Source organism: Panthera pardus, unplaced genomic scaffold (genome assembly GCF_024362965.1).
Source record: "Panthera pardus isolate Hobbes unplaced genomic scaffold, ASM2436296v1 HiC_scaffold_22, whole genome shotgun sequence".
Classification (NCBI taxonomy): domain Eukaryota; kingdom Metazoa; phylum Chordata; class Mammalia; order Carnivora; family Felidae; genus Panthera; species Panthera pardus.
In genome coordinates, this window is record NW_026526788.1 from 54,374,483 (window position 1) to 54,401,515 (window position 27,033).

Genomic DNA, 27,033 nt, shown 5'->3' on the forward strand with positions numbered 1-27,033 from the left:
GCCCATGTGCTCTACATACTAAAAGGTTTGATCTCAGGCTCAGTGCTGTTCCTCCTTACTCACGTGGAGGGCAAGCTGGGCTTCTAGTGACCAGAGAAAGCGGGGATGGGAAAGTCTGGCTTCTGAAAACTGCTTTATGAGTAACATGAGAAAATTCTGGTTTCTTGTGGAGTACAGAGCCAAGCCCATAGCCGGGCACCCCCAAAAAATCACAGGTGATCAACTCGCGCCTATTGAGCGCTTGCTAAGTGTCCATACTGTGCCAAATACTTACACTACCACCTATGACATAGGAGGTGTTATAGTCCCAGAAAACCGAGGCTCCCAGAACCTAAGTAGCTTGTCCAAAGTCACTTGTTTAATAAGTGGCAAAGCAGGGATTTGAACACAGGTATATATATATTCTTAAAGTGTTTATTTACTTTTGAGAGGGGGCGGGCAGAGAGAGGGAGAGAACCCCAAGCAGGCTCTGAGCTGTCAGCACAGAGCCCAACATGGGGCTCGATCCCACGAACCTGCGAGACCATGACTTGATACAAAAATCAAGAGTTGAAGCTTAACTGACTGAGCCACCCGGGCGCCCCTGAACACAGGGATATTTATCCAGAGTCTTCTAAGATAAAGGGATAGAACTCAAACTCAAACTCAACCCAATTCAAACTAGCTTGAGCAAAAGAAAAGGAAATCATTGAGTCCCGTGGTGGATTTCAGGCACTGATGAAACCAGGTGGGCAAAGTCTCTATTTATCCCCTGGTTCCCTTTCCTGTGTTGGATACTTTCCTCTACATGGAAGGATGAGGACAATTTGTTTTTCCTAATAAGTGCAGTAAAAATTTAGTCTTACTAGCATGCCATTTGGCCAAGTTTAAATCATCATATGCCCAGTCCTGAAGCAATCAGTATAAGCAGGGAAACAGTACTCTGACTTATCAGAACCATGTGACTGCCACTAAAAATAGTGAGGGTGGGGGGGGGGGGGAGGGGCAGATCAGCATTAACCTCCCCTGAATCACAGAGACTGAGTGGGATTACTGCAAAATGCAGGAGATGATTCCACAAAATAAGGGATACACAGCAGACAAATAACACTTACTATAATCTAGTCCTTGGCTGCCCACCTTTCTCTCCATCTAAATACTTTTCTAAATGCCACATAATCTATGTATATACTGTATCACTGACATACTTTTGGCTGTAACAGAAACCCTAAACTCAAGTAAACTTGGCTTGAAGAACATTTGTTATCCCAGAGGGCTTTTTTTTCCCCATTGGTGGGGGAGGTGGGAGCTTCAGAACTGGTTGTTTCAACAGCCTGTTTGTTGTCAGGAGTTGGTAGCCAGGAAAAGGGAAGGCCCACAGGAGGGATTTCAGAATAAAAGCCAAACAAGTAAGTACTGAAGACTGCCTAGATGGGGGTACTTGTGAGGCTCTGGCTGCCTCCCAATCCTCCTTTGGCGATCTCTTCACTTTGGGTTGAAAATGGGAGACTGCAGTCTGCTCATGGCCTCTGTAGAAAAAGACCAAGCCTGAGGTTGCTCCACAGGGGAAATGGCCTTGTTGGATGACTGGGCCTTACCAGTGTTTTCCAGCCCAAACCCCATTCCCATGCCCTGCCCTAAGAAGGGCAGTCCCCTCGGGATTATACCCGTCTCAGCAGTCTGGGACAGAACACCTTTCTGTACACCGCACGAACTTCTGCCCCACGTCAGCGTATTCACTGCTCCAGACTTGTGTTCCATCCCTAGCTCTGGACTTCTGCCTGCACCAGTCCCCTGCCTGAATGTCCTGCCCACTCCTTACTCCTGTGACTCATCTTGCGCAGGGCCCAGATCCAGGCCTGCCTCCTCAGTGGAGTCTTCCCCAAGGGCCCTGGCCTTCTTGGGTCACTTTCTATTTTTGACTCCAGGGGTATTTGTTGTCTGGATGGGAGCTGATTGTGGTATTTGCCGTACAGTTAAGCAGGACTTTGTTTATTGCCTTTTCAGGCAAGCTATGCCAGAATTCCCCATTCAGAGGGCAGGGCAGGCAGGGTGGCTTGCCAGACCATCTAAGGGTCTGGATGTGAAGTAGAGTTTGGAACGAGTCTGGGAACATGTTCCACACGACACTGTAATTCCCGTGCTCATAAGACATCCTCAGAGGATAAGAAGCATAGAAGTGAGTGCGTATTTCTTTGGGAGGACCCCCGCGAGACAAGAAAGCTTTCAACTGCAGACTATCAGGCACCAGGGACCCTAATAAAACAGGAGCTAGATGGAGGGAGGGAGGGTCATCCAAAGTGAACTAAGGATGTCGGCTGGGGCTGTGGCCAAGTGGACGCTGTGTGGACCTTGGCACAATGGCAGCACATCTGTGCCGTACGTAGCCGCTCTTCAGTCCTTCCCGTTTTCAGTCCTTATGCTCCTGGGCTCCATCTCCTGTTTTCCTTCCCCTCTCTCAGTCTGGGTCCGTCCTGAGATCTGCCTGTACCGCCTCCATTGACACATGTAGCAGATGGACTCTCCCCAACCAACTTCCAGAGAAGAGCCAGTGCATAACAGTGGGGTATGAGGACCACGGGGAGGGCAAAGAAAGAAGAGGGCAACAAGTAAGGACGAGAACGTTAACCACGCACACAGGCTTTTCATAAGAACTTTATTTCTCAAAAAGGGGGAGGAATCCAAAGTATTAAAATAACCCTTTAATTTTTGTTTTGGAGGGAAAGGGCAGGAGACAAAGTAATTCATATAAAAATTTCAAGCATGATTGCTATAGATACTTCTTCCTGGGACTCGCAGCTCCAGGTTCCAACTGCATTCTGGGTAACGCCGGGTCCTCTGGGTCCGGACAGGGGTGAGCATCTGGAATGCTTCCGTAGATTTACTCCACAATAAATACAAAAAGTCAATCTTCCTGGTGGAAATGATTCAGTCCATTTTTGCAACTGTTTCTGATGAGAATGCCAAAAAGGAGAGCTGCCCCTCTTCTAAATTCCAAATCTTTCCTTTCTGAAACTGACTGTAAGCGTGAAGAAATGAAATGTGGAAAGACATATTAGGTGTGATGGGCTCTAGCACCAACCAAACGCCAGGGGAGACATTACCTCATTGAGGCGATAAAAAGGTAAAAGTGGCCATGATGTTCCATTGCCTTTTATGGGGGGAAGCTGCACCTTTCTGCTTCTATCCTTGCAGGGAACTGGACTGTGAGAAGCAAAGTCCCCGTCCACGGTGGTTATTTTCTAACGTAGAGAAGGGTGAATTGGAATACGCGCGTTAGCCAAGAGCGGTGTTGTCACACTGAGCCCAAAAGCTTCGTGGTACACTTTCCCAGAGGCAGACCCTTCTAGGAAGTGGGAGATGGCACCTGGCTCATCCAGGACACGACGAGATGCTTAAGACCATCTTAACTGTGAAGACCTCTTGAATCCTTCCCAGCTCTTCTCAGTTGGTGTTTCTCTGAGGCACAGGGAGGTTCTCGTGAAGATATTTCAAACTTCCGTGCTCAGAGAAATCGGAGACCACGTGGTCCTGCCCCCGCAGTAGCCACTTTGTAGTGAGCAGTCCCTCCAATCCTACTGGTCCCCGTGCGTGGATCCGTGACGTACTGATGCCCACTTCAGCTCCTGAGAAAAAGCACGGATGAGGCTGCGGCTTCCCCAGCCTCCGCTTCCTGTCCGTCCACCAGACCCACAGCTCTCTTCTCCCGACCTGGCACCCTCTCGCCCTGCCCACTCCATCCTCCCCAGACCCGCCTGAGTTCCATGGTCCCTGTCAATGTGCTCTCTGGTTACTATGAATCACAATGGAGTCCCCTCCTAATGAAACACACTGTGTGGGCCTCTTTTGTGCACTTTTATCCCAAATGCATTTTGACAAGACTAGGAGTGCTGGCTCTGATATCTGCTTAGGGTCTGGACTATGTATCACAATTTGACATTTGGGCATTTTTTGAGGTATACAACAATGTCCAGTATAAAGATGAAGAACATTTCCCCCAAACTTTAAGTTCCAGAATGTAAGGGACATGTTCTCAGTATCCCCCACAATTCTTAGCACATGTACTCATTTGACAGTTACTGAATACATAAGAGGGGACTGCTCGTTTTCCTTCTCTCTTGCTCTAGGCCTAGATTTCGGGCATTAAGGGGTCTTCCTGAGTCTAGGTGGGCGTTCTGCATGGTACACAGTGGAGGCAGGGTTCCCTTGTGTGTCACAACTTTACTGAGCAAGTACTATGTACAAGGCACCATGGTGGGCCTGGGGGAGGCAGTGGTGAATAAATGACGTGAGGTGGTGTTTTCATGGAGCTTATACTTTTGTGGGCAAGGCAGCCAAAGAACAGTTCAGCAAATAATTTCATGTGGTGATGAGAGTGCAGGGAAGGGTGCTGTGACAGACCGTGTGGGCAGGGTGGCCTTCACACAGGTGGAGTGGTTAGGGAGAGCCTCCGAAAGCTGAACAGTGACAAAGAGATGGGCAGGGCAGGGGAGGGGCAGGTGGAGAGGTGGTGCAGGCAGAGACCAGCAGGGGCAGAGACACCTGAGTGGGGATGTGTTTGGGGGTGGTGGGTGGCATGGACCATGTGACCACTGGATTCAAATTCTGCTTTAATAGTGTAGAGACCTCATGACGTCGGGCATGTTGCCTGTCTCTCGTGCTTCAATTCACTTGGAAAATGAGGAAAATAATAGAATCTGTCATGTAGAACTAAGTGAGACAATGCATGTGATATACTTAGCACAGTGCAAGGAATATGTAAATGCTCAATAAACATCGCCTGTCACTGTTATCAACGTGCTTCATAAGAATTTAACTCAACCAGCGTTTGAGTGTTTGCTCTATGTAGGTGATGGAAAGACAATGGACTTTTGCTCTCTGCTATCGTGGGCTTTCAGTTGAAACTTGGGCACCTCAGTCCTTGAAAGTATGCTGCTATTTCTTCTTCCAATAACATGGAATACAAAAATCAGTGCAACTGATATAATTAAATCACAAGCCCAACATAACAGAAACAGGCAACTAACGATAAAGGGTCTAATGATTAAGAATAACTGAGTAAAATTCTCTTTAACTACCTTCTGTAATTCAATGAGAAGTACTTCTCTAGGCAGATCATCTATTTAAGAGTTCAGAAAGATTAAAATGTTTTATTTTTAGTGTTGAAATAATGCTCAGATGTGTCATAAATGCCTTACTGGAGCTCTGTATAATGGCACCCCTGAAAACCAGAGACTGAAAAATCCTTACACTGGGGAATAGAGATTTTCTTTCTTTTTATTAAAAAAAAATTTTTTTTTAAGATTTTATTTTTAAGTAACCTCTATACCAATGTGGGGCTTGAACTGCCAACCCGGAAATCAAGAGTCGCATGCTCCACTGACTAAGCCAGCCAGGTGCCCCTGGAGGTTTTATTTCTAAACAGAAGGGGAGAGGGTGTCTTTCTGAAGCTTTTTATTTCAGAGGTCTGTTTTAGAAGTCACCCTTGCACCTCTGGGCTCACCTGTTTATTTCTGATGCCCAGCATACGTATTAACCCTTCTTATGTCCTGTCCTCATGGAGAACTCCTCACTCTCAGGCAACCTGGCTACATCTCTTTGAAGCAATAAGTCTGCCACAGCAGTGCTCTTGAGGGACCTTGGCATGTACACCTGTCACAACCTGTGCATGTGGACATGCTGTGGTCTGCCATACAGTAGTGGGAGCAACCCAGGCTTTGGACTTGTACAAGTTTGGGTCTAAAAGACAGCTGGGTGACTTTGGGCAAGTTACTTCACTTCTCTGAATCTCAAAGAACTATGAAAAAGAAAAGACAAGTACCTACCTTCTTAGCATGCAAAATGCTTACAGACAGGACTTCTCCTGGCTCATTGTTGTTACTATTCTTTCTCATCAACCTCCCTCCCACAATTCTGTCCCTATCATCTTGATCAAGCATGTGACTGTGACTGCAGAGGTGTCTCCTCCACCCTCACTATGCTCTTTGTACCACATAGTGATTCACAAAGGGTCTCCTTTCTCTCCTGACCATAATCTTTCTTACCCAGTCCAAAGCGGTAGCCATCAGAGAAGCGAGTGCTGGCATTCCAGAATACACAGGCACTATCTACGTGCTGGAGGAAGAACTCTGCTGTTTTCTCTGCAGCATAAAGAGAAGAAACCGAGTTAAGGTGACCCATGGAGAACATCCCTCCTTCCAGTCATGCACTGGTGACTGATCGGGGCTGGGCCCAGGCCCCTGAAGAGCTTCTCCACACATTAAACACGCAGACTTGTAAAAAATCTAAAGAGAAGAAGGTTAACCAGCTTCATCAGTCCCTGTTATGGAAAGAGTAGCTGCCTGGGAAAGACTGGGTTGGAGTCCAGATCTCCCCCTGTAGACATACCCTTGATGCTGCAATGGCCTGACTATATTATTTATAGGCTCCAGTGTGAGAATGCCTAAGTCTGAATTCCAATTCCACACTCAATAGCTGGGTGACCTTGGGCAGGTTTCTGAAGCTCTCTGTGCCAGAGAAAAATGCAGACTGGCAATATTACCTAGCTCATAGGGTTGTATAGAGGATAAAATGACTTGCCATCCACAAAGCACTCATCCCAGAGCCTAGCACATGTAAGTGCTCAGTAAACGTCAGCTATTCAAACCGGTGGTGTTGTGATTCCCCAATAAACCGTCTGTAGATCCTCTGAGGAGGCCATTTACCACTGGCTGCCTTTACTGCTGGGCCTCCAGTGCCTGATACCTACGTGTATCTCTCAGTACTTATCTGTGGAATGAATGAGTGTGGTGAGCTGCTCTGCCCTTAACCTCCCGAGCCTAGGTTTCCTCAGCTGTAAATGGGTTTATTCCCATAACCCGGAAAGACTGCTGTAGAAGTTCAAAGGTAATACCTGTGACACAGAGGGAGTCATCTTCAGAGTGGAGCTAACCATCTCTTCCCCACCTCCTCCCCTGGGGCTGCTGTGACAATATAATGTGGCAGATGTGAGAGCACGCAGCAGACCCGTGAATCCAACCAACGCCAGGTATTATCATTAGTGTATTCAGACTATGCTTTCCTGCAGCCAGAAGGGCTGAGAGGAGCTGGACCCCACGGAGACCAAAGCAGAAAAAGCAGGTGCTGCACACTTGAAGCACGTGTGCACACGCACACTGACCATTCTCCGTGACGATGACATCTGTGTGCGAGCTGCCGTACTTGTGGATGTGGTCGATGGCCTCCTGGACGCTGTCCACCACTTCAATGCACAATTCCAGGTCCCCATACTCAGTTCGGAGGGACTTAACTTCAGAGGGGCTGAAGGTCAGATAGGAGGCGAACTTGGGGCCCGCGTGAATTTTCACCTGGAACAGAGGAAGTCGAGGGGTAACAATATAAACCCAAGAGCAGTCAGTCAGTTCACTCTTCTTCGTCTAGAATCAAACAGCCAGATGAGCCTGCAGGGGAGGAGCCCGTGGCTGCCGTGGCCTGGACAACGAAACCAGCCTTCGACTTCCTTTTAGGAGCCGCCCACCACCCTCCAGGATGCTCTGCTTTCAAAAATGCTGACTGGCCACTTGCCAGCAATGGGCCTTCAGTAAAACTGGAGCAGGGATTTAAGCAGGAAGCCTTTGAATGTTAAGAATGTGCAAGGCATTTAACAGGCTACTGACATAAGCCTTGACTGCTGGCATCTTACTAAAATGAACACTTGGCTATAAAAATCCCATTCCCTGCATACGGGACACGTAGTCCTGGACTCACATGGAAAGGAGGAGATGGCCTGTATATATTTCTACTCCCTTCTCTCTGGATAAGTCCTAAGTGTGCTTCAGAGGAAAAGGGCACTTGGTAACCAACTGCCTCAAACCATGGTTACCTGTCAGATTTCCAACTTTGTCAGTCAGGCCCCAGCTCTAGGCTCAGCTCAGCACCATCCTGCTCCTGGCTGGAGGAATTTAAGAACTGGAGGCTGGTCACTGAAGGCCCCAGTCATAAGTCTGATCCCACTTAGGCTTCACTCTCTGAGACCTCCCATGGCTTGGTTCTTTGGGACCAAGCTTTTGCCTTTGCTCAAGTTACAACAAGCAGAGTATGTCCTGTTCTTGTTGCTCCTGAGGCCCTTCTACCTGCAACCCCACTTTCTCCGGGCCTAGGGTCCAACCACCTTTTTCGTGGACAGGAAACCCATCCCTGAGCCCTCACTCTGGGCAAGTCACCCTGCTGGTTTACCTCCTGCAACACAAAGATGAAGTACACACATTGACTGATGTTGATCTGAGGAATTTCAAGGCAATCTTGACTTGAATGACTAAGAATATCATAGGTTTGTGTCTGAATCAGGACCGGAGGGGTTTATTCCTGGCTAAAGGAGAGTTTCCTCCTGTCTAGTCCAGCCCAGTCCAGTGTGGTATTTGGCATACATAGGTGCCAGTAATGTCAAGTAAGGCTCCAAACATGAGTGATCATGTGATCTGACCCCATTTTAATTTGTGGTGTATTTTCATTTTCAAAACAATCCTTTCAGGTTCTCACAGGGACCATGTCCATTTACAAGCTGACTAGAGCCTTCTTTTCCAGCTAAAGGATGAAAGGGAAGCGACACACACTCAGGGTCAAGGCAACCAAGGCCAGCAGCCACTTTATCCAGATACTGTGTTTATTTACATAATTCTGAAAGGGTGCCATGGCATCAGATATTAAAGCTTACAATGTGTTCTGCCAGAAAACTTAAGACTATGCATTTTTGCCTGGAGAGCATCATTTTTTTTTTTTTTTTTTTTTTTTGTGCAATTAGGAACTTAAGATGGGACATACACTTGTGTGAAACTTACTGGCACTGGTTTTTATAACCTCAATGGAATGGTAATAAAATATTCCAGAGAGAACATCATACAAATTGTGGACTCCCAAATACCACTGTATTAAGTACATTAATATTGGTTAATTAAAGGCCCTAGTGGCAAGGTGGACACATATAAATTTCTGGTTTGAAAACTTTTCTGCGCAATCTTTTCAAACCAAATCCAACAGAAATGCGTGTTCAGAAACATAAACTTTAAACTATGCCGCCTGAATAAATGGTTCCAGAAACAGTCCTTTTAGTGGGCTGCCATGTGATGTCTTATCTTTGACCTCTCTTAGCACTTACCACATTCCACTTTGTAATACAGCTATGTGAGCATGGGTTTCTTCTATCTACTAGACTGTGAGAAGGCAGGGATAGGTTTTACTTCTCTCTGTGTACTTAGCACAGAACTCCGTACACAGCAGATGCTCAAAAGTATTGCTTCTTAAATTGCCTTAAATGGTAAGGCAGCTACCCACAGGCTTCTAAATCTCAAAATGGAAGACAGGAAGGGACACAGGAGTGCTGTGGACTTGTACCTGTTCCACTCTCAGCATGTCAATGATCTGGTCAAATAATGGTGTTCTCAGCAGATCTCGGTGAATTAACAGAGTCTCCAAAGCATTACAGGCAGCTGGATATTCACATTTAGAGTCTCGGACTGAAAGAAGGAAGACAAATAATTGTTTCTATTAACATGCTCCCAAGTCACAGAGGATCTGCTAAATATTCTGCCTGCACACAGCAGAGGCCCCATCTAGCTCACCCAGTCTGGTGGCTTTATCGACGCTGGCCTCTGAATCCACATACATGTGGCAGATCCCCTCACTGTGTCCCATCACCGGGATCCCCTTAGCAGCTTTCTGGATATCTCTGACCAGCTGGGAAGAGCCACGTGGAATAATCAGATCTATCATTTTATCTAGGCGACAAAGATCTTCCACTTCTTCTCTGGTATTCACCTGAAGAGGTAAAGAATAAAAACAGAAAAATGACATCTGACCTCATGAAATACAAAGTAGCAGCACCCCTTTTACGGATAAAAGTCTGTACCTCGAGAGAACTAAATCAGGTGCTGTGAAAACTTATTCCAAAAATAAGAGTCCTGATATCATCTACCAAATACTTAACCAAACACTACACATTAGGTGCTGTGCTCTGCATTACAAAACAGGAGGACATATCCCAGCTGTCTAAGAGCTCAGAGTCTAGCAGGAAAGATACGACTAGGACACAACGCACCGCAACTCAGGGCAGATAATTTTCAAAATGGTACCAAGGTACCAAGTGCTACCTCTGGAAGTCAGAAGAGCTACAGATTATGGCTGGCCAGGAGGATCACAACGGAGGTGCCTGCCCTGTGGCTTCTCCAACCACAGCCTTCAGGACCGGCTGGGTCTTGCTAAGGAGTCCTGGTTCTCCACGGGGAGCTGCTGACAAGCTCTCCCCTGGGGTGAAGCCCTGGTTTCAGGACACTGAGATGATGATGACCTTTTCTCTTCCTCTTGATTTTTAATTTACCCATATGGTCATGTTATTTACAGGAGAAACACAAATACATACGTATGAGAATGTTTGGAAAATTTTTTTCTGCATAACCCAAAACTAGAAACAACCCAAAAGTTAGCCAACAAAAGAAAGGATAACTGCAGTATACACACATACATGGAATACCACATGGTGATAAAAAGAAAACTACTGCTGGATGTAATAATATGGATGGTTCTCACAGACACGAAGATACACAAAAGAAACATAACACGGAAGAGTGTATTTTGTATGATTCCATTTATAATGAAGTTCAAGAATAAGCAAAAGGTGAATGTGAAAGAAGTAAATAAGGGGCTACTTGGTGGTGGTAGGGCATACTGATCAGGAAGGGCACAAGGGAGCCTTCTGGGGTGCTAGAAGTGTTCCACAGTTGGGTATGGCTGGTGGCTACGTTATGTGTGTACAGGGATATTTGGATAAAGTCACAGAGTTTTTCAGGTAAGATTTGTATACTTTACTGTATGGATGTTATACATCAATAAGAAGAGGGGTGGGGATGGGAGGAAACCCATCTGATTAAGGTAGGATGTGGTAGAGCTGGGATCTGAATCCCTAAAATCTGTGCCCTTTCCACCCCCTGTGGTGACATAAAAAAAAACAAAAAAAAAAACCCCAAAAAACCCAATTCCTGTTAGGGGGCACGTAATGCAGTGGGTTTATAGACACTGCCCCAGCAACCAGCAGAATCCTGGAATGTCAGAGTAAGTAGGCCTTGATGGAGAAAGAGAAGGATCTGGAATTAGCCCAGGTTCAAATGTAAACTTTACAACAGACTGCGTAATTTTAGGTGAGTTACTTTCACCACTGAGCCTGTTTTTCCCCCTCATTCTGATGGCACATTCCTGTTATGGTTTATGTGAAGACTAAATGAGACAACGGATGGGAATTGCCTTGCCCACAGCAAGTTTTCAGTAAGCTGTATCTACTACTGTCTAGTTCAAAAACACCACCTGATGACTGAGGAGAGTGAGACAGTGGTTAAAATAATGAGCATAATAACAATAATGATAATAGCATGACCTCATTCTTACATGCTGCACGATGGTTTATGACAAACTTTCATAAAATCTGTCTCATCTGACTTGCCCTAAATCACTAAGCCACTGAAGACCCATGTGGACCAGGAAGCCCCTGTTCCAGTCAAGCTTGCCTATAAAAATGGCTTGGCCTTACATGACCTAAGTAAGCTTTGCTTCAAACACACAAACGCCAAACTCAACTCCTCTGGGTCTGATGTGGCTCATTCCCAGGGACCTACCAGCTGTATGGCCTCCTTGACTCCATGGATTGAGAGGGCCTCTTGGGCCAAAAGATGAAGAATCCGGTTGCTGTGTGTGGCCTCCTTCCCTCCTTTGAGTAATAAGCCATTACCACTTGCTATAGCCAAGGCTGCCACCTGCAGATCAAAGGGGAGAGAGCAGTGAACCAAAGAGAAACGCAGTAATAGTAACAGCATTCACCGAGCACTTTATATACTATAGTGATTATTATATAATATAGTAACAGTGTTTGCTGAGCACTTTTATAAGGACTGTCATTGGGCCCTTATAAGGCCTAATCTGTTCAAACTTCATGATATTCCAGTGAATTAAATACTTGTTTTATCTCCTGCTTTACAGATAAGGACACTGAAGCCCAGAGAAGTTGGTGACTCCCCAAAGTCTCATAGCTTATAACTGGCAGGGCCAGAAGTCTTGACTCCACAGCCAAAGCACCCAATCTCAGGAACTAAACTATACAGCTTCCTTAGCACCATTAGCAAAGTAACCTAAGTGGTCAGCGTCACATGGCCCCCTCCCCACTTGGGCCCTGGTGGAGGACAGGGAGCTTAGCTGCCTCTGGCTGAGGCTGGGTGGCCTCTCTGGCCACATCTTCCTCTGGCCCTGTAACTATTCTGAGAGCTCTAAATGTTGGTGCTGAGAACCTGGAGCAGACTAGAGACCCGTCAGACCCTGGACAAGCTGTGGTGGAGATTTCTGGGAAAGGAGCACAAGCAGGGAGCACAGGGTGAGCACAGGATCCTGAAATGCTTTGCGGTGAATACTCCCTGACATGACCTAAAACCAGCTTGTTCACCAAGGACTCCCATACCACGGGATCTGTCCTCAGCCCCTGGCTGGTGCTGGCACATGGCCTCTCTGGGCACACACCTGTTTGCAGAAATACTCCAGTGAAAAAGCAGACCACCCAGGAGGAGGGTTAGTTACCCTCTTAAAGCAAAGAGTTAATGATTCTGACCTGATCATCTAAGGCCTAAAGCTTAACTTTTTTTTTAAAGTTTATATATTTATTTTGAGAGAGAGAGAGAGGGAAAGCACACATGCACTCACACGTGGGGGAAAGGCAGAAAGAGAGGGAGAGAGAGAATCCCAAGCAGGTTCTGCACTGTCAGCATGGAGCCCAATGTGGGGCTCGAACTCACGAGCTGCGAGATCATGACCTGAGGCGAAACCAAGAGTCTAGGATGCTTAGCTGACAGAGCCACCCAGGAGTCCCCTGAAGTTTAACTTTCTGAATGTTCTTGGGATGAATGAAAATCTTCCCATTTTTATAATGTAATAAAAGGAACTTTACTAAAAAACCTTGCCTGAGCATGTTAATCTCAATTAGTGGCTCTTAATCCTTTATTGGTTTTGTTGCTCATGGACCCCTTATAAAAAGTAATGTAAATCTTCTCTATATAAATGCACTAGCACACAGAACTGCATACAATTTTTTATAATTCATGGATTCTGTGATGCCATCCAGAGTTAAGATCCCAGGTAAGGAACATGAGCCGTAGTTGGCTAGAGAAGAAACCTTTCTCCACGTGAAGTATTCGTTAGTACGGATGAAAGGCAGCAAAAAAACATCACGTACTCCTTCCTACTAGCAGATTCGGGTTCTACAGTTTTCACTTGGTATTTCTGCAAACAGGTGTGTGGCCAGAGGGGGCAGTGTGCCAGCACCCACCAGGGGCTGAGGACAGACCCCGTGGTATGGGGTGAACAATCTGGTTTTAGGTCATGTCAGGGAATATTTACCACAAAGCATTTCAGGCTCCTGTGCTCACCCTGTGCCCTATGGCAAAGAGGTGCTATTTTTGTTTTGTTTTTCTTTAGATATTTACTTATTTTAAGTAGGCTCCGTGCCCAACATGGGGCTTGAACCCACAACCCCGAGATCAAGAGTTGCACACTCTACTGACTGAGCTGGCCAGGCACCCCTGTTTTATGTTTTTAAATAGATATTCTCTTTGAGATTTTGAGGCTAGTGAAAAGAAAAAGCTGGTATCATCCTACTGGTCAGTCTGGTGGGAAAATTGTCCCCAAATTTTAAAGTATTTAGGGTAACCAGTGGGACAACCCTCAAATGCCACCCTGTATCAAGGCATGGCTTCTTGGAAAAAATCTTTTAAACACATGATTTCTCAACATTAGCCTGTAATATGTCAAATTCCTTAAAGATGGTTGCATTCTAGTTTTCATTAACTACTGGAAGTTCTTTTTCCTGAGAGATTTACCTACAGGAGGCCATCTGTGACAGTGAGAACAAAGGGGTCTTTTTCACATGGGTAAAACCAGCTACAAGATGAATGACCTTGCAGTAAGCTAGCAGGGGTTCTGTGGTCAGGGAACACAGTGCCCCAGTGAGCGAAGACATACAGAAATGTGCTCCTGCACTGTGCCAGGGAAGATGCATCTGTTATAAGTGTGACAGGAAGAGTAACTTCTATAAGCTTCAGTTTCTTCAACTGTAAAATGGACATATGAATACCTACTTTAGAATCACTAGAAGAATCAATAACATAAATTACTTTAAGAACCACCTGAGAAGTCTCAAAAACTTATCTCTGGGGGAGAAAAAAAGATAAGAACTTCTCACCAAAAAAAGAAAAAAAGAAAACCATCTTTGGAAGATTTTGGGTCCTGAAAATATATTCTTTCCCTACCCCAATGGCAGGCACATACCTGGGGTAGACAGTCTGGGCGAGACTCAAAGATGACCAGCAGGACTCCAATTGGGACAGTCACTTGTTCTAGCTCCAAGTTTTTGGCAATTCGGGTTCGACGCAAAACACGCCCCACGCTGTCCTGTGAGGAGGCTGCGATCTGCCGTAGACCGATGGCCAGGCTGTTCAATTTAGATGTGGAGAGGCTCAAACGTTTCAGCAGAGGAGCTGCGAGTCTCCCTGAAGAGGTGTGAGGAACACATGATAAAGGAGTGGCTCTGGACAGGCTGCAGCTGCTTTACCGAACACACGGCACTGTGTTAGGAACAGACACGAATTTAGCGGGTCTTGAGAAGACAATGACATGCCACTTAGTTTTTCTAGGGGGCTTTCGGTAGTATATTTCACATGTAAAGGTATGTACACCAATACCCTCTGTGCCAGCAAATTCAATTCCAGAAATTTGTCATTCGCATGAGCAAACTTGCATGTAAAGAGGATATTTGTCACAGTATTTACGTAATAAAATCAAATTCTGCTTAAACATTTAGACAATGAACTACCAGGCAGTTATTAGAAGTATCTATATGTACTGATATGGAAAGCTGTCCAGGATATAGTTTTTGAAGAAGATAAACTACAAAAGAGCATGTATGATAATATCCTATTTATCAAATATTGCATATATGCATGTGGAGATGTCTGGAAGCCATCAAGAACAGTGATGATCTCTTTCTGCATTATTTTAATTTTTTATAACGATTGCCTTATTTTTATAATCAGAAGCAATAAAGATGTTTCCTTTTGAAATAAAACTTAAATAGAATTATAGTAAGTTCACTTTTTCTTCTTTTTTTAAGTAGGCTTCAGTGTACTGAAGTGTACACTGTGTACACTGTTGGCCAGTGTAAAGCCCAACATGGGGCTTAAACTCATGACCCTGAGATCAAGACATGAGCTGAGATTAAGAGTTGGATGCTTAACCAACGGAGCCACCAAGGTGCCCCTAATAATGGTAAGTTCATATTCAGAATTTTCTTTTTTTTTTTTTTTTTAACGTTTATTTTTGAGACAGAGAGAGACAAAGTATGAACGGGGGAGGGTCAGAGAGAGGGAGACACAGAATCTGAAACAGACTGCAGGCTCTGAGCTGTCAGCATAGAGCCTGACGCGGGGCTTGAACTCACGGACCGCGAGATCATGACCTGAGCCGAAGTCAGCCGCCCAACCGACTGAGCCACACAGGCGCCCCCAGAATTTTCTTTAAATTTAAATACAACTGTTTGCATGGTGTGATTCTCTCTGCACACACACACACACACATATTCATATATACACATGTATATGTACCAGGGAAAATTGTGTGGAATCACATATCACAAATCATTACTATGGTTAATGTTGAAATGAGATGATGAAAAATTTCTTTCTTTTTTATAGTCACACCCACCAAGATAAAATAATACAAAGTTTTCTACTTAGGAAAGGAGGAACCTATCTTGTATTAAGAAAAAAGCTGAATCATCATTTTACCAACCAATTATATCAATCCGTTTTCTTCACTTTTCCCTATGTGTTAATATCAAGTTTCAAACACAGTGCATGTTAAATGTTACATTCTAGTTTTCCACCTCACAATGCATATTTGCTTTCCACGTTGCCAAAACTATTGTAATTACTACTACATACTCCACTGAGTTGACACAGCTTAACACATTTAACCAGACCTATGTTGTTAAACACTGAGGTTGTTTCCAGTTTTCAGTGTGATAAATAACCCTGCTCCAAGAATCTTTACACACAGAGCAGTTTTCTCTTCTTGAAATAGTTTATGATAAATTTCCTGAAAAGGGCTTAGCAAGTCAAAGGGGACCACCATGCTCATGTACAGCCAGGACTTTGTTCGTAAGCCACTGTGCGTCCTTACGAATTTCCAGAGAGACAGAACTGAGGTCAGAAGTCAGACTTCGGCCAATAACTAATTGTGTGACCTTGAGCAACAGCTTTAACCTCAGTGGGTCTTAATTCTTTTACTTTAAAGAACTGTATAAGATTATCATCAAAGATTTCTTCACACAGAAAGGCCTTACTTAGTAGGTGGTGGCTGGTATTAGTGAAATGTCTAAAATAGTCCTCAGTATTTTTCTTTTTTGTCCTGAAACTGCAATAGTATCCATGGCTCATGATCTGTGGGTACAGAAAAAGCTCCTTTGGAGGGCTGTACCAGAGTATCTGGGAAAGGAGCTGGAGATGGTATGCATAATTTGAATACTAGCAAGCTGCCTTTAATAAAAATGATGCATAATATAAGATTTCTTCTATAACAATCTTTTTTTTTTTATATTCCAGAAGTTTTTATTTATTTATTAAGAGAGAGAGAGAGAGAGAGCATGAGGAGGGTAGGGGCAGAGAAAGAGTAAGAGAGAGAATCCCTAGCAGGCTCCACACAGCGCAGAGCTTGATGTGGGGCTCAAACCCACGAACCATGAGATCATGACCTGAGCTAAAGACAGACGCTTAGCCAACTGAGTCACCCAGGTGCCCCATATAACAATCTTGTCTTTAGGCAGACTACACTGTAAGAATTATTAGTAAAACAAAGAACAAAAACCAAAACCAAACCCTCCATAACACTGACTCCAAATCGTGTGGTCCTTACCCTCTGCCTCCTCCAAGTCTTTCTTGTTGGCTAACAGGATCTCATCACGCTGGTCCGTCAACAGATCAGCCAGATGATGGATAATCTCTGCTCTCTAGGAAGAAAGGTAAAACAAACAAGCAAATACATTAATCCGAGAAGAACCCATACCATTAAACCTACTCCTCTGAATGAGCCGGGCCTTGCTCCTAAATCCAAAGTCATCATTGACTGAAATCTCCTTACATCCTATCAACCATTACACACCTCAGCTCCCCTCATTTTTTCCTCCCTCTCTCACTACTAATCTCCTTCTACTTCTTGTATTTCTTCCTCTTTTACCATTCCTGATTATTATGATTAGCAGACCACGGCCCAGTAGTGGGGAAAAGGCACAATGAATTATACAATCAGTCCCCAAACCCAAGATGGGGGCTAGCATTTTGAATTGGCATGATACATACATCTCTGCATACTCAGTTTCACTGGCTATATAATTTATTAAGTAAATTTTGACAATTACTTATTTTGACAATTACTTATTTAATGAATTCACTCAAAGGGGAAAACCCAGTCCTGGATGCTTGAAGGGATCTCAATCCTTACCCACCTAGGTTAAAAAGTGTGGCAAACCAGTGTGATTACTGAAGAAGCCAAGGGAAGTGGTTTAGAGAGACAGGCTAAGCTCTTCCTTTGCTTTCCTTTCTCTACTTGTAGTTATTTAAAATTTTCTTTTTTCTCAGGCCAAAGTGCTCCCCAGAAAAAATCTAAACACAACATCCTTAACAACACAGGCTTTGAGAAGCCAATCCCCAGCTTCCGTGACTGCCTTGTTTCCAGACTTGCAGTGTCTGCCACTTCACTGTGGGCAGGCCTCTGACTAGAGGGCAGGCTCTGGAGCTTCCATCTAATGGGTAAGTCAGGGGACTCAGATGTGTGAGAATAAGCAGTTTTCCTACATTTCCATGTCCAGTATGTGGCAGGCTTAGGAAACCTCCTTGGTCTCACCATGTTCATGATATTTTTGATCAAAACAAAGTGATAAAAAGCTACCTTAGGCCACAAACTACAAAAGGCAAAAGGGAAAATAAAATTTAGAGAGAGAAAAGGCAGAACAAATCTGAATCTCACCTGTAACTAGAATAACTCTGTGGGGACAAGAGGAATGGAGGGGGACATGGCAGCCTTGACTGTGCACTAAGCCTCACAGCATGACTCAGTCTGAAAACCAACCGAACTATTAGCTAAGGTTATTACCTGCTCAGGTTCCAAAGTGGCCAACATCCTTCCTCCTGCTCGAGCCATTTCTCCCTGCTGTTCAACGGTAGGACCTGTAAGAATATTTGCAAACATCAGATCGTGGACAGCAACCCAGCACGTGCACAGACTCATAACGTGCATGGAATGAATGCTCAGTGTCTTGGTGTGCTTGCTTCCTAGAGGTCACTCAGACAAATAAAATGGCAAAAGAATACACTAGATTAACTCGGGCATAAACACAAGAAACTTGTCTATATTTCCGGGGTAAGTTACATCTCGTAGAGTTCTTTTCAATTCCACTTTAGCTTATATTCTCTAATGTGTTTGCATTTCTGAATGTAGGTTATATGGCAATATCTTTGCGAACAATTGAGAGTACATACCATGTCTTACTGTCTTAAGTGTCTTTGCATTTCTAGGCCTCTAGCATAGGCCTAGCAAATGTTTCTTAAGAAAATGGATGCTCATATTCTTTAACATAGTGGTTTTAGAGAGAATGGGAAGCCTAGTTGGGCAGATTCGCTAAACTTTTACAAAAGCAAAGCAAAATCCAATTTTGCAAAGAGTGTCTGAAACAATACCGTACTTCAGAATATCAACATGTCAATTTTGTGATCTCTATTCCTAGAGGAGAGCTCAATCTTCGGTCTCATTTAGGCCATGGTGTGACTACTCAATAAGGAACTACTTACCTGCAGGCTTTACTTCAGAAAAGAAGGTGCCAACTTTCTTTCCCTCCACGATGTCTGTGATGACATGTCCAGACACCTTTGGGTGGGTTCCGTTGGCAATAACCACAGAAGTGCCACCTTGCAAAGCCCAGAGGGCCGCTTTCACCTAACAGGAGAGGTTAGATCCCAACATAACATTCAGACTTTTGCAGGGTCTAGTCATCCATACTTTAAACTCGCAAAAAGAAAATACAATGTGATAGTGAGCAATTGAAGTATATGCAGGAATGTTCTGAACAACTCAGAAGCTCTGAAAACACACTCAGCCCTTGCTCTCTCTCTCTCCAGCCCAACTCTGGTACGTGCTAAAGATGAGCCAATCTGCCTTTTGTGCTCAGTGTTCAAAGACTCTCTAGTACTAGGACTCATAACTTCTACACATGACTTACTGTGCCTCGACATAGTGTCCAGCCTGGTGTTTGACCAGAATCTGATCCTGAGTTCTTTTAACTTTTGTAGATCTCTTTTGTAGGTCTTTGCCATTCCTACAATTGATGCTGTATCTTAAGAGTATTACTTTTTAGAACAATTAATGCGAGAGAAAAATTTTTGGAAGATTTCGTAAGAAATAGTTGAGCGGGGGCACCTGGGTGGCTTCCTCAATAGAGCATGTGACTCTTGATCTCAGGGTTGTGAGTTCGAGCCCCATGTTGGGTGTAAAGATTACTTAAAAAAATAAAAAATCTTGGGGTCCCTGGGTGGCTCAGTCCATTAAGCACCTGACTTATGATCTCAGCTCAGGTCATGATCTCACAGTTTGTGAGTTCCAAGCCCTGCATCAGGCTTTCTGCACTGACAGTGCGGAGCCTGCTTGGGATGCTTTCTCTCCCTTCTCTCTGCCACTACCCCACTCACACTCTCAGTCTCAAAATAAATAAATAAACTTAAAAAAAATTTAAGAAAATCTTTAAAGTAGGGGGTGCCTGGGTGGCTCAGTCAGCTAAGAGTCCAACTTTGGCTCAGGTCATGATCCCACAGCTCGTGGGTTGAAGCCCCACGTTGGGCTCTGTGCTGACAGCTCAGAGCCTGGAGTCTGCTTCAGATTCTGTGTCTCCCTCCCTCTCTGCCCCTCCCCTACTCGTGCTGTCACTCTCTCAGAATAAACTTAAAAAAAAAATTATATATAGAGGGAGAGGGAGAGAGGGAGCCTGCGCTTGATGACTTTATAACATGAACACACTATGTAATATTAATGAAGAGAGTAAATATACAGACATGACAAAATATAGGTACACAATATGCATCATACCTGTATTTAGACATGTGTACATTTAAGTGTGTATGTGCCTAGTATTTTAGCCATTAGCCCCCAAACAATCACAAAAGTCAAAAGGGTAGGGGCACCTGGCTGGCTCAGTCGGAGAAGTGTGCAGCTTTTGATCTTAGGGTCGTGGATTCTAGCCCCATGTTGGGTGTAGAGATTACTTAAATAAATAAAACTTAAAAAAAAAGCAAAAAGGGTAAAATATTGTTTGGTTTTTTTAGCTGTTATAGGCAGTAACAGCATCAGACCCTTACCTTGGCTTCCATGCCACCCATGCCTACTCTTGACTTGGTTCCAAAGGTCACAGACTGCTGATCTCCGGGATAAAATATATCAATGAGCTTTGCGTCATCTGACCCTGGGGGGCTGTCAAAGAGACCTAAAAAGTAGACAGGAGTTGGCAGTATTGCTTTAATGGAAGGCATGCCCCCCAAGACAGACATCCCCCTGGGCACTTGCCAACCACTCTGTACGTGACTGATCCAGATGAAGTCTGTGTTCTACCAGCTCTAACCAGAAAAGAGAACAAGTGATCTGTATAGTCTACCCATGCTGAAAAGCAGCAACAGGACTTTCCATACGTACTTTTATATTCTGTTTGCCAGCATCACAGCATGTCCATATCCTTGGTGCAACACTTATCAGCCCTGCCCACTCCACTGTCTACTGGGAAGCTGTCCTCACCTCTGCCACTGCTACTTAAGATGCTGAATTAAGGAAGTAACTGAAAAAGATGAGTGGCTACTGCAGAAACAGTGTAGTAGCCATATACTATAATGTGACTATTTCCAAGTGGGATGAAATGTGAGACAGGTTTTCATGAACTCTCACAGCATCCTTTGAAACAGTCACTAATTATAATCCCTGTGTTATGGGGAAGTCATTGTGAAGGTTACGCTGAGTCAGCAGAAGAGCATACAACTCTTGGCATTCAGTCTGGACTTATCACCATAAAGCCTACGTCCCTTTTATAGTTGAGTAGGATAACATAAAATACGAGTTACATGAAATGTTATATGCATACAATCCAAGATTAAAAATCTTCACCATTTCACTCGTAAACACAGCCAGTCGGAGCCTTGGAAAGAAAAATGAAGGGCCTGTGAAAATGGAGTCACATCAAGGCCTAAGTACAGGGAGGAACTGCCTGGGGTTGGGGACTGGCTCAAGGACATGTGGGCAGGGATGTTTTTGGTTTAAGTTACTACTTTTCCCATGTGAAAATACAGCCCTCTCTGCTTCATATTCTAAATCTCTAATGCAATACTGCTATATGCATCCCCTCCAGGAAAAGGGGAGTCAGAGGAGTGAGGGAATCAGGGTCCGATATAGAATGCAGCAATGCTAACCATGGGCAGCAATTACAGGGAGAGAAAAACCACCTCTCCAACCTCTGTCCATTGCAACCCAGCACTCCATGGCTCCTGGACTCAGGGATGGAATTTTCTCAGAAGGCACTACGATATGAGGTCACAGGCTTGGATTGTGACGCTGTTTTGGTTTCATACAAAAATAACATGGGCAAGGTTATGCAATCCTAAGCCAAAGCTTCTCCAGAGATGCTGACGAGTGCCTAGAGTTCTAATAGTCTGCCTACTCTTTTTCCCTTATAGCAGCTTCTTAAAGCCGCCAAGAGCATATTCAAAATTCTATTATTGCGCTAAAAATCAACATTCAATGGATAACTAATTAAGAGTTAATAGCACAAGCCTGTTTTTTATACATTCATGTACATTTGCACACAAATGTTGATAGCAGCATTAGTTATAAATGCTCACATGTCTATCAACTGATGAATGGGTAAATAAAATGTGGTGTATCTACATGGTGGAGTATTGTTTGGCAATAACAAGAAAGTACTGACATATGCTATCAACACTGATGACCAATTTTGGTGTTCAAGGCTACATTAAAAATGTTTACTAGCGGGGCACCTGGCTGGCTCAGTCGGAAGAGCACGTGACTCTTGATCTCAGGGTCATGAGTTCGAGCCCTTGTTCAGTGCAGAGATTACTTTAAAAAAAAAAAAAAGTTTACTAGACTCTAGTTGAAATTGGGCTTTATGTATTAATCTCTCAAACTCATGTCCTTTACCTTGCAAAGCAGTATAGAAGAGAGGAAGAGTGTAGATTTTTAAACTGAACAGATTTAGTTGTGAAACCAGCCTCTGGTACTATGTGAATCTGGATACACCATTTAATTGGTGTGAATGTAATTTTTAATTTCTTCATCTGAGTAACTAAGCTAAGCTACCTGCTTTGCAGGATTGCTATAAGGATTCAATAAACTGACATTTATAAAGCACCTAACACAGTATTTAAGCACAGTAGAAATTCAATATAAATCTGTTGAGGGGCGCCTGGATGGCTCAGTCAGTTGGGCGTTCAACTTCAGCTCAGGTCATGATCTCATGGTCCGTGGGTTCGAGCCCTGCATTGGGCTCTGTGCTGTCAGTTCAGAGCCTGGAGCTTGCTTCGGATTCTGTGTCTCCCTCTCTCTCTGCCCCTCCCCCACTCATGCTCTGTCTCTATCAAAAAATGAATAAACGTTAAAAAAAATTTTTTTTTTTAAATGTGTTGATTAACTGAAAAGCCTTCATCTCCAGAGTGGCTCCCTCTTACCCCAACCTAGCTGTTCCTGTCCTGAGATTTCAAATTTACAGTGGATAAACATGGTACCAAGATTTCTTATAGGTAAAAATACTGACATGCAAGTATGATATATCGAACTTCCCACATGGGCAGAAGACAGATCAACCCATCTGTATCTGCCTCTGCTTCCACTAGGCAGGCCCCCGCCCTTAATCTTGCACCACTAGAGTGTAAACTGGAAAAACAAGTCCTGCCAAAGAAACCTGCCTTGGGTATGGGCTGGAAACTAAATAGGTTTTCCTGATCTCCTGGGAATGTAATGGTGGACTTTTGGGATCCTGTATGTTTGGCCTATTTCAGACACAGCTACCATATTCCTTATGGGTCAAAATGTAAAATGGACATAGCTTAGGAAAGTGAGAATAGTGAATGGAGAGTCAAATTGGAGCCAAGAGGGACCCTTCTTTGAGGAAGGGGAAAGCAGAGAAAAACAGATTAACACATGAGACCACGATGGCCACATAGCTTGGAATTCTGCAGTGGCTCCCATTTAATGTGTCTCATGATTTATGTTACAAACTGAAAGTGATAAAAACCACAATGAAATAGCATTTCACACCCACTAGGATGGCTATAATGAAAAGGCAGATTATAAGGGTAAGTGTTGGCAAGGATGTGGAGAGACTAGAGCCCTCATATGGAGCTGGCAGGAATGTAAAATGATGCAGCTGCTTTGGAAACCAGGCTGGCACTTCTTCAAAAGGCTAAACACATACAGAATTACCAAATGATCAATTCTGCTCCTAGGTAAACAAAAAACATGTTCACACAAAAATGTGTACATGAATGTTCACAGCAGCATAATGTCTATCAACCGATGAATGGGTAAATACAATGTGGTGCATATACACAATGGAGTATTCTTTGAGAATAAAAAGAAAAGGAATACTGACAGATGTTGTAACATCGACGAACCTTGAAAACATTATGCTAAGTGAAGAAAACCAGTCACCAAGGATCACATACTGACGATTCCACTAATGTAAAACGTCCAGGATAAGCAAATCCACAGAGACAGAAAGTAGATGAGAGGCTGCCTAGGGCTGGAGAATTTGGGGGGAAGTGAGGAGTGATCACTGATGGGTATGGGGTGATACAATGTGGTGATAAAAATGTTCTAAACCTATTGTTAGGGTTGAGCCACTGTATGAATACACTAAAAATCAATGAACTAAGTCTTAAATAGGTGAACTATTGGTTCACTATGGTATGTGAATTATACCTGTATAAAGCTGTTCTAAAAAAACAAAAGTGCCTGGAAATGACAACATTTCAGCATTCAAACTGCATCTCCCAGACTCCCCCACCTTCTTTTGAGCCATAAAAACCCTCTGTCAGACCATATGGCTCAGAAAATAAGGGTCTATATTTTAAAAAAATCAGAAGGACTCAAAGACGGGAATTCATGTGCTCACGCATTTAGTATTTAAAACAAAAGTTGGATAAAAGGAAAAGGCATTACTTTGTACCTTCTACATCTGAAAGAACAATCAAGAGGTCAGTTTTCATTTCCACAGCCAGACGGGCAGCCAGGCTATCATTATCTTTAACACTAATAACCTGGAATGCAGGTAAAAAGTCATTAAGTGAGTGAACTACACAGTTCAAAAAGACATTCACAGAAGCACTCTGCTAGGTTCTGGCAGGCAAAGTTAATGATGGAATGCACAGATGACAGCTCTTGTAGGCCCCCTCGGTCTGCAAAGCACTGCGCCTCCTGGCCACCCCACTTCCAAACATGCACCTGGCACACACAAGCCACGCTCATAGCACCATCCGAAATCACTACTGCACCTCACCCTGTTGAATGAGACCCCCTGACTTCAGAAGAGCTTATGCAGCCCCCGCTCCATGAGGCCAGCTTCTCTCCCAATCTTTCCATCTTGTTTATGCCAAACTTCCAGTGTTAGTACATGCAGCATAGCGTGGCGTTAGTCTCCAGCATGCTCAACCCTTAGGAATATTTTACCCACATTTACCCCCTGGAGATCACTATTGGGCTCAGCTGGGGGCACGACAGCATCATTTGTGTTGACAATGGGAACGATGTTCATTCGGAGGAGCTCGTGAAGTGTCCCATTAAGGTTCCGGCGCTTCTGCTCATCATGGAAATCCAAGTTGGTCACCAAAATCTGAAAGTAATTAAATGCATCCAAAAATGCAGGAAGGAGGAAAATTACGAACTTCCTAGCAACGACACACAAAAGATGCTAAGAGGAGAGGAGTTAAACTCTAGATTTCTGGATCCCATACACATCGGAATGGAGCACACCTCTTTGGATGCTCATCCAATTCTTTTAGAGATGGAAAAAATTAATCACTTGGGATATTAAAGGATGCTCAAGACTTCTTGTAAAAGTACTTCAATTCTCAGAGAGCAACTAAATCTTTTCCATTTATAGGATTAAGAAAATTAACCCGTAAGGGGCACCTGGGTGGCTCAAGTCAGTTAAGCATCTGACTTCAGCTCAGGTTATGATCTCATGGTTTGTGAGTTCGAACCCCACATGGGGCTCTGTGCTGACAGCTCAGAGCCTGGAGCCTGCTTTGGATTCTATGTCTCCCTCTCCCTCTCTGCCCTACTCCTGCTTGTACTCTGTCTCCCTCTGTCTCTCAAAAATGAATAAACATTAAAAACAAATTAAAAAAAAATTAACCTGTGAACTTTATGGGGCACCTGGGAAGCTCAGTTAAGCATCTGACTCTCGATTTCAGCTCAGGTCACGATGTCATGGTTTGAGTTTGACTCCCACATCGGACTTTGTGCTGACAGCGTGGAGCCTGCTTGGGATTCTCTTGCTAGCCCTCTCTGCCTCTCCCCTGCTTGCACATGTGCATACTCTCTCTCAAAATAAATAAACATTATAATTAATGTATGAATTCTAGAGAGATACCCTTTGGGGTAAGTGATTAATTGCTAAAATATCTCGGTATCTAGCATCTGATTCAGGGGCTGGCCACAGAAGGCACTGAAATATTTGGTGAGTGAGTCAAAGAATGGTTTGCTCTGTTCGGAGAAGTGTATGAGACAAAATGGAATAGGCCTGTGTGGCCACTGTTGCTCGGCAACTGACCACTGGTGCCGTTAACACAGACTGTGTTTGAGCATGTGGGATTGGTCGGAGAGATTTATAGAGGTGAGTCTTTGTCACAAACTGAAAGAAGAGCTGGATGTAACTTAGTTCAGCACAGGGGATGAGCATAAGGTGCTCAAAGGTACAGTGGCGAGCTGGGTATGGGGGTGGGCAGACAGCTCTGCTTCCTTGCTTACCTCAGAGTATTAGGCAATAGTTAGCAGGAGAGAAGGTAACTGAGAACAACAGCAAGAAACTAATGGCAATAAGCCCTGAAACTCATAAATCAATGTTTCAATGAAATCCTTCAAATGTTTAAGGAAGAATGCTTCTTGCAATGTAGGGCAGGTTGAAGAAGGAAAGGCTGCAGGCAGACTGTCAAGAGGTAAGGTACCCAAACAGTAACAGTGGGAATGGTTAAGCCCTGAGCTAGGGTCTGGCTATGGGAACTGAGAAGATAACAGCAGCCTTAATGACATATAAAATGTAGGTGAGGAAGATAAAATGGTAACATGACTAAAGGAAATAATTCACTCACTCAAAATTTGTTCAGTACTTTAGAAATGTCAGGCCCTTCATGAGCTGCTGAGCTAGAGAATAAAACTGTTGACGGTTTGGGGAAAGTGGAATGGGGCACATCTTTTGTAAGAATAGATCATGAACTCCTTTTCAGGAAAGTCCAGTCCTGCAGGAAAAACAGGACTGGGTCAAACAGAACATATAGACTCTAGCCATGCAGGTGAAAGGTCAAATGATAAAGTAAATGTGTGTAGGAGAGGCAAATAGGAGGTATAAAAGTCCAGTGAAAATACTTGTTGCTCAAATAGTTTAACAAAAAAGGGATAGATGACAAGAGCCCTAAAGAGAGAAAAGTATGTCTGTGGAGAAGGGCAGTCTGTTAAGATGCACATTAATTTTATTTCTATGAAGAAAAAATAAGCTGCTGTACTTGAGTCTTTAACGTGACAAACAACTTAGTGGAGATTTCCAAAAGCCACTGATAATGGTCTTTACAACAGGATTACTAAAGACAACAAGAAACCATAGGAGAAAGTACAAAGGGCAAAGATTTCTTGCAGTAAGATCCCCAGGGAAGGCAAACATGTGACAGAGAAGGGCCCATG

At 44.0% G+C, this 27,033-nt stretch overlaps 1 protein-coding gene across 4 annotated transcripts in view; it reads right to left on the minus strand.

Annotated features, from left to right (window-relative positions):
• Positions 1-2,618: 2,618 nt before the first annotated feature.
• The window catches only part of ALDH18A1 (aldehyde dehydrogenase 18 family member A1), a 41,651-nt gene continuing 17,236 nt past the window's right edge, over positions 2,619-27,033 (minus strand). For 2 of the 4 annotated variants that reach the window (XM_053909773.1, XM_019445205.2), the window contains exons 6-18: positions 24,815-24,967; positions 24,305-24,395; positions 20,439-20,563; positions 18,882-19,026; positions 18,187-18,260; positions 16,951-17,044; positions 14,311-14,531; positions 11,619-11,756; positions 9,576-9,771; positions 9,349-9,470; positions 7,139-7,325; positions 6,024-6,119; positions 2,619-3,605 (exon numbers count right to left, since the gene is read on the minus strand). In XM_053909773.1, coding sequence (XP_053765748.1) covers positions 3,424-3,605; positions 6,024-6,119; positions 7,139-7,325; positions 9,349-9,470; positions 9,576-9,771; positions 11,619-11,756; positions 14,311-14,531; positions 16,951-17,044; positions 18,187-18,260; positions 18,882-19,026; positions 20,439-20,563; positions 24,305-24,395; positions 24,815-24,967 — 1,824 coding nt within the window. In that variant the 3' untranslated portion in view covers positions 2,619-3,423. Of the gene's footprint in view, positions 3,606-6,023; positions 6,120-7,138; positions 7,326-9,348; positions 9,471-9,575; positions 9,772-11,618; positions 11,757-14,310; positions 14,532-16,950; positions 17,045-18,186; positions 18,261-18,881; positions 19,027-20,438; positions 20,564-24,304; positions 24,396-24,808; positions 24,968-27,033 lie in introns of all 4 variants that reach the window. The other 2 variants (XM_019445202.2, XM_019445204.2) reach the window with 1 other exon arrangement.